At 48.8% G+C, this 7,862-nt stretch overlaps 1 protein-coding gene across 1 annotated transcript in view; it reads right to left on the bottom strand.

Annotated features, from left to right (window-relative positions):
* The window catches only part of SUFU (SUFU negative regulator of hedgehog signaling), a 128,910-nt gene extending 122,734 nt beyond the window's left edge, over positions 1-6,176 (bottom strand). The window contains exons 1-2 of the mRNA XM_004370086.2: positions 5,807-6,176; positions 1,464-1,598 (exon numbers count right to left, since the gene is read on the bottom strand). Coding sequence (XP_004370143.1) covers positions 1,464-1,598; positions 5,807-5,988 — 317 coding nt within the window. The 5' untranslated portion in view covers positions 5,989-6,176. The remainder of the gene's footprint in view (positions 1-1,463; positions 1,599-5,806) is intronic.
* Positions 6,177-7,862: the final 1,686 nt, after the last annotated feature.

Raw genomic sequence — 7,862 nt, 5'->3', positions numbered from 1 at the left:
TTCTCCAGCTCTGTCCAGAACCCTCTGTTGTGATCCTGGTCAGAGCAGTCAGTGGTGGTAGGCGGGCACCATCTAGCTGTACTGGACTCAGTCCGGCGGAGGCCTTGGTAGCTGTGGACAATTAGTCCTTTGGACTAATCTTTTCCTTGTATGCTGTTCTCTTCATTCTCGCTTGCTCCCTTAGGGATGAGACCAGTAGAGTATCTTAGATGGCCGCTCACAGGCAAAGCACTAATTATTAATGACTGTTTTGGACTGGTAAAATGATTGGGAGGGGGAAGTTATCCTCCAAGTATGAAAGAACCACAGCTAGAAAAGCCAGGGGGTGGCCTGAGGTGTGATAGATCACTTTCATATGGCCTTTCTCACCATGGTGTTGTAACTCCTATCAAATGACGGGGTGGGCTATGCAAATGAGGTGCTTATGGTCCACCAAGGGGATTGGATAGCTTGCTAATAATGTAAATAAGGTGCATGGCACCCTTGTGGGGAGGTGGGACCATGCAAATAAGGTATATGGAATCATAACAAGAGGATTGGTCAGTCTGGCATACCACTAGGCTTAAAGGCAGACATAGGGAGAAAGAGAGAAGCTGTAACACAGAAGACAGCAAGAGATGTGTCGTGAGACAGCATGAATCAGGAGACTGCCAGGAGATGGGCAGAGGCCGGGCTGAGGAGCTGAGGGTCAGAGAGAGACCTGCCTGTGGACACAACTAAGAAGAGGCTCTCCTGATCGAAGAACTGTATCCTGAGTCATTCCTGATCCTGAATTGTAACCTGTTACTTCCCTAATAAACCCTATAACTGTGAGTATGGTCTGAGTTCTGTGTGGCCATTGCAAGGAATTATCAAACCCAGCAGAGAAGTAGAGTGCCCTGGAAAGGATGGTTGGTGCCAGAATTGGTAAAAAAGTTGGAGGGTGGACGCATGTCTGACTTCTGCCTCATAGGAATCAGCCTTGGGCTGTTGATGCTGATAATGATTCTCCTCCCCACCTTGTGAAGTTAGACAAGGAGGTCAGATGTTTCTGCCATGCCATTCTTACAGGTGTTCACTATAAGATTCTTTCAACTCTGTTCTATGTTTAAAATTTTTCATAATAAAATGCTGAGGGAAAAAAAGGAAGTAGACTTAGAAGTATCAACCCAAGTTTTGGGTTTGAGCTATGTGGCCTATCCTCTGAGTCTAAACTCCTGAGCGAGCTTGGAGAAACCTGATGGTTTTGGAACTCTTGCTCATCAGTGACACTTTCCTATACCAGAAGAGCAGTGCTTCGATGCTGACCTGGACCACTTTGGAATGAGTAAATACAGGCAAAAAGCAGAAACCCAGAGGGTCCACCCAAGAAGTATCAACCTCACAGGCTATGACATTACTACCCCTGCTCAGAAGAACCTCCGAAATGAAGCTCAAGACTAAGGGATGGACAGGTAGAGCGTGGGAAGGCGGCACACACTCACTCATGGACTCTGCTGTCACCATAGAGATCGCTCAGGCCGAAGCTGATGTAGTGCCAGTGCTCGGGGATGTTGACAGAGGGGCTCCCCACATTCCTATACATGCTAACATAGTCCAAGGGGTCTGGGCCGCCCAACCTGCAAAAGAAAAACACAGAGGTGTTAGTGTGAGCCTGGAAACCAGACCATGCCAAGCTAAGGAGCTCTGCTTTGCAATCCAAAAGGCACCATCCCGGAGGAATCTGGGGTAAAAGAGACCTGAAGGCAGGCCACACCACTCTGGGATAAGACTGAGAGATGGATAGCCAGAGGCTGCCCAATGCCACAAGCACAAGAAGCTCCCTTCTCCAACTCCCAACAGGCAGGACCTCTTTTAGAAATACAACAGACTGGGTGGTTGCCCATTTTGCTTCCTGTTGTTTCAAATTACAGATCCCAAATGGGATTGGCAAGGATAATCTCCTCTGTGGTGCTGGTAAACATGCCAAGCTTCAGACAAGAGATATAGCAGTCAATCAACTGGCCTCTGTTGAAAGATCATCTGGAGCACCCCCAATGGGCATTGTTCCTGGAAGCAGAGGCTCCGCTCCACTCCTGCCTCTTAGAGGGTTAACGCCTGAAAGACTATATTGTGCCCTATGTTAATTACAGTTTGTTCTAAACAAACCCAAAGCCTGCGGTGCTGGCCGGCCTGCATCCTGCAGACCAAAGCTAGTCTTTTATCATTGCAAGTGACAAAGGCCAAACTTAGGCTAGCTCAGCTCTGCACAGAGAACTGCAGCAGGAGCCCGGCTGAGACCTGTGATCGCCTGCATCTGGAAGATGATCCCAGGAGACTGCTGGCTCAAAGGTAGAGCTGCAACATTCAATGACTGAAGGCCTCTGAGGACCACAATAAATTTCCCCCTCAATTCCAACAGAGAAACAGTTGTGGAAGAGATTCAGTCATTATCTCACTCGGAGGATTTAATTCAATAAGGGTTTCCTTTAGTAGAGTAATTAGTGCTTAAAAAAAAATCCTGCTTTTCTTCAGAATAGATAGGGGATCTTCATAGACTTGAGAAATAGACTAAATGGAAACCATCAACGGAAGGAAGTCTGCATTTAGCACACACAAACACTCCTGCATTTGAGCTGCCTTGGACATCTGACCATTCCACAGACTGTAAACATTTGCCTGACCCTGGGGCATTGATGGAGTGCACTTTGCAACAGGGATAGTATGCTGAAGGTGTGCTATCAACCACATAAAAGACAGGTTACATGTGATCCCAGCAAACATGCCAGTACCATGCAATTGAAACACAATTTAAAACCAGTAGGTCTGGTTTCATCCTCTTTTGCCAGGATATTATTTGCCTTTGTAGAGATCCTTACTCTCTGCTAGGAAATGCGAAGTTATTTATAGAACTTGTAAGAAAGCGCTACAAATAGTTTAGAATCTCAACCAAGTGGGTTAAGAAAAAGGACAAATCTCCATATCTTTCATTAGCCCTGATTTCACCAAATCATTTGACTAATCCCAGAACCATCTAAATTTAGAACAGTTTGTGGGGGGAAGGAGGAAACAAAAGATCCCTGGAAGGACCTCATGATAGCTATAGAACCCCGGAACAGATGAGAAAGACGACAGGGCCTATATCTCCTCCAGTTTCCTACTACAAATTCCCAATCCTGCCTCTCCTTCAGCCGAAATCCACCCACCAACAAGTGGTAAAACTGCTTTCACCATTCAATTCTCCATGTGTCATACCACTGCAGCCCCTTTCTATCTCCACGTGTCCCAGGAGGTGTTATCAAGGGGAGAGGCTTTTCCTTAAAACTACAAGGGCAAGGAATGACTAACAGATAAACTTAACCTTGGCCCCAAACACAGAGTGTTCTGTTCTACTACTCCCAGACCTGATTGGAATCAGATGCCTATGTGGAAAATAATCTTATTTTATACTTAGAAAAAGATATTAGCCAAGGACCCAGAGCATCCTTCAACTTAATTCCGGAGGAGAGGAGTCTTGAACACCTGATTTCACTCCACAGGCCAGTTGCAGGACTGGAAAGGACCCAGAGCACAGGCTCTGCCTCTATGCTTCTGCTCCCTACTCACTAAAGTCTCAGCCTTCAGCCAGGTTGTCTCTGGCCAGCACCACTAGCCAAAGAGCCATCCTACCACTGCAGGAAGAGGAATCCCAAAGTACCCTGGGCCACAGCCAGACCAGGCAGCCTCGATCAATCATTCTGCTATGAGAACTGAAGAGGCCTCATGGAGCCAGGCAACACATGGGATCCCAAATGTGAGGGATATTAATGAACTTCAGGATCTCAATTATGCAAACCCCTTCGAATCTTGGAAAGCTCCTATCTGTCACTGAGCTGTTCCCTCTTATTTTTTTGCATCTAGGCAGCATTTCTAATTTCACCAAGTGCTGTACAACCCAACCCTCTTTATTCATCATTACAAGCTGGCCCATCTCTGAAGCTAAGTCCTGGCCTGGTTAACAAGCTTGCAGCAGGACGAAAAGAAAAAAAAAAGGTTGCCCAAACTAGTCTTAGTTGTTTGCACGTGCTTCAATACCTTTTACAGACAGTGCCATCCTTTATCACCACTTGGGTAACAGATAAAAGCAGTTGCCTGAGTCTGTGGAGGGATTTCTCCTCACACTCAAAGGAGGCCTGAACAAACAGCATGACAGAGCCAGACCCACTTTTCTCAAGACGCACTTCAACAGAGCTCCTCCCAACACATATTTAAATGTAGAGGCGCAATCAGAATGGCTGGTTAAGTTAGCAAGAACTACTTTGCACTCAGAGGCTCTCCAAAAACTCCTCTCAACCAAAGAACAGTTTTCCTGCCAGAGAGAACTGCACTGCCAGCCACACCTCCTCCTGGCTGCCCAGACAGAGGCAAGCTGCCCCCCATGGTCCTCCCTGAGGAGCAGGTGGCTGGTCCCAAGGCCGTGGTGGCATTCTCCCACCAACACAGGGAGCAAGCCTCAGCTCTGCACAGCCTGCAACTGCTGTCTGCAGAGGAAGTAAGCCACAGTCACGGCGGAGAAGGACTCAGTCCCAATGGGAGAGGTAACTAGCCAAGATAGCCACTCTCTTCCACCTTTGGGTCTACCTGCCCCTTTGGCCACACCCCAACAGTTCAGTAGCTGTCTGAACTGTCTTTCAGGACCCACTGAAGGGGAGCATCTAATACAGTGCCTGTATGAGTGTGGTCCTGAACAGACTCAACTAATTCCTCAGTTAACATTTGGCCCAGAAAGACCGAGAGGATGGGCTTTTTTCCAGAGCCGCAGTAGCACCTGTTTTGCCCAGAGGCTGTAGGAAGAGACAGGTTGCAAACAGGGACAGGAAACTAGAAAAGACCCATTCCTACACCAAGGTTGCCCATCTGTGAGCCAGCCTGATCCTTAACAGAACTACTTGAGGGATACCCTCAGCTGCCCTGGGAAACTACTGCTTAAGTACTGAAGCGGGTGGCCAGGAAGCATCTCCTAAGTCTCACTGCACTTCTTTCTTCACTGGCTGGTCCCAGGTCTCCATCATTTACTTCCTACTGGAAGTGGAATCTGTGGTCCTTTTAGTCCTGAGCCAAACCATGGATCTCCTTAACTTGCCCCTGTTCTAGCCAATGTCCAGAGCAAACCAGCTGCAGAGCCAGAGGGAGCTCTGCACGAAGGAGGAACACTGTGCAGAACAAGCAAAAAGTTTATCAGGAACACTTGCTGGTCAAACTTCAAAAGCAAAAGCTTTGCACTGGTATCACGTCTGAGCTCATCGAAAAGGTATCAAAAGGAGATCTCATCTCTTCACAAGCACAACTCTTGCAACTGGCTGCCCTCCTAACTCTCAGGAAGGCCCCCAGACCCGCCGCTGTCCTTTGCAGTCTCGTGCCCTCTGAGCTCCTCCAAAGCCCTCTCACTTGCTCCCCAGGCCCCGCCTCGCCTTCCCCATCCCACTTCAGTCGACCCCCATCCTCGGCTTCTCCCCGACCACTAAGGACCCCCTACTAGCGCCCCCTCCTTTCACCACGTTTACAGTTCCCTCTCTCATAAGGCACCCCTCTCCGCTCCTTCACACACCCCAGTTCTTATTTCATTCTAATCTCTGTTAACCCTTCATCCTCCCCTCCCCCGTTAACCCTTCACTGCCCACAGTCTCCGTTAACCCCTTTGTCTCCATTCCCAACTTGTGCCTTAATTCTTCCCTCGCAGCAGAAAGTCTTTCTTGCAAGTGCTTTAACCCTTCTTCTCCTCCTCCCCTCTTCCCCCGCAAATTTCCTCGCCCCGGCGCTTTAACCCTTCCCAGCCCTCTCGTCCGTCTCCCCGCGGCCCAGGGCATACCAGTACTTGACGATAGCAGTAACCTGGAGAGGATTCGGCTGATCGGGATAAAGGCGGCGGCACTCTCCGTAGATAGCGTGCAGTCCCGGGGGAAAGAGGGAGGCAAATACCGGGGGGGCAGTAGGGCCAGGGGCCGGGGACGCAGTGGGGCCGGGGGCACCGCTAGGCCGCAGCTCCGCCATTGGGGCACGTAGGGTGCTGGGGGAGCCGGGGAGGGCGGGTCAGGAGGATAGCACTGACTGGCCAGCAGGCGGACTCCGTGGGTGCGACTCCCCGAGGCAATGGGAGCGGCAGCGAGGTCTATTCTCCGCGCCTGCGCACTACACACTGTCCGCCCAGGCCGCCGCCGCCGCGGAGTCGGCCAGAGGGTGCCTGGGGGCCGCAGGGCGCTCAAAGGGGCGGGGCGCTAGTGAGCCCTTTCCTGACATTTATTGGCTAGCGTCTGTGCCAGTCACAGGTGGAAAGGCGTGATCTGACAATAGGCCCCGCCTCCTCGTCGCTGAGTTGGGGGTGTCCCAAGGCTCTTCGTCTCCTCCTAGTGTTAGGAGGAAGACGTGTTTAAATACAGACGTTGAAAGAGGCATCCCTGTGAGGTGCTAGGGTCCCACGAAAGGCACTGTGAAGTGCTCGGACATAGGGTTAGTCACTGTTCTGCTTATACGCTGCTAACCGACATTTAAATAAATCCGACAGTAGTTTGGTTCATTTGTCCGTGTGGCACTAGTTTTATTATTAATCCAATGTTTCCTACTGTTTTTGAATATCCATTCACATATTCACTGACACTGTTAAAACCCATCGCCGTCGCATCGATTCCGATTCATAGCGATCCTATAACGATCAAATTCAGGGAACATACGTTGTAATAAGTCACCAAAACCCATTGCCGGCCCGTCAATTCCGACTCATAGCGACTCTGTAGGACAGACTAGAACTGCCCCTTAGGATTTCCGAGGCTGTAATCTTTATGGAAGCAGATTGCCACATCTTTCTCCCAGCGGAGACGCAGGGTGGGTTGGAACTGCCGACCCTTCGGTCAGCAGCCAAGCGCTTAACCACTGCGCCACCAGGGATCCTGAAATAAGTCAACAGGTAATAAATACTTTTTGGCATAGTGTCAGAAAGTAGTGTCTCTCAGCTGGGAGAAAGATTATAGCCTCAGAAACCCTGTGGGGCAGTCCTACTGTGTCCTATAGGGTCTCTATGAATCGGAAATGACTTCATGGCAACAAGTTTGGTCAGAAAGTAACAAGAGTTGGTTAAACTAGGGTCAATTTATATGACTTTGTTGTTGTTAGGTGCCAGTTCCGACTCATAGCGACCCTATGTGCAACAGAATGAAACACTGCCCATCCTGCACCATCCTCACAGTTGTTATGCTTGAGCACATTGTTGCAGCCCACCGTGTCAATTCACCTAGTTGAGGATCTTCCTCTTTTTCACTGACTCTCTACTTTACCAAGCATGATGTCCTTCTCCAGGGACTGATCCTTCCTGGTAACATGTCCAAAGTATGTGAGACAAAGTCTCGCCACCCTTGCTTCTAAGGAGCATTCTGGCTGTACTTCTTCCAAGACACATTTGTTTGTTTTTCTGGCAGTCGATGGTATATTCAATATTCTTCGCCAACACCACAATTCAAAGGCGTCAATTCTTCTTTGGTCTTCCTTATTCATTGTCCAGCTTTCACATGCAAAGAGGCAATTGAAAACACCTTGGCTTGGGTCAGGCACACCTTAGTCTTCAAGGTGACATCTTTGCTTTTTAGCACTTGAAAGAGGTCTTTCGCAGCAGATTTGCCCAATGCAAATTTTGATTTCTTGACTGCTGCTTCCTTGGGTTATATGACTTAGTAATTATTTAATAAACGCTTTTATTGAGAATGTCTTTCTTTGTTCTGCTTTAAGCAGACGTATGCAGTTTGCTTTGAGGAATACCAGTACTCATTATCCACTATGGGTCCGTCCTTTCCCATTACCTCACTCTCTGTAACTGGGAGAATTTTCCTTTAATTCCTTAGGCACTGGGTTGAAAATTATTTTCATTCACTAATGTC

The sequence above is a fragment of the Trichechus manatus genome, unplaced genomic scaffold, assembly GCF_000243295.1.
Source record: "Trichechus manatus latirostris isolate Lorelei unplaced genomic scaffold, TriManLat1.0 scaffold00007, whole genome shotgun sequence".
In the NCBI taxonomy this organism is placed as follows: domain Eukaryota; kingdom Metazoa; phylum Chordata; class Mammalia; order Sirenia; family Trichechidae; genus Trichechus; species Trichechus manatus.
Note: the sequence above shows the minus strand (reverse complement) of the source record. Positions and strands in the feature narration are given on the sequence as shown.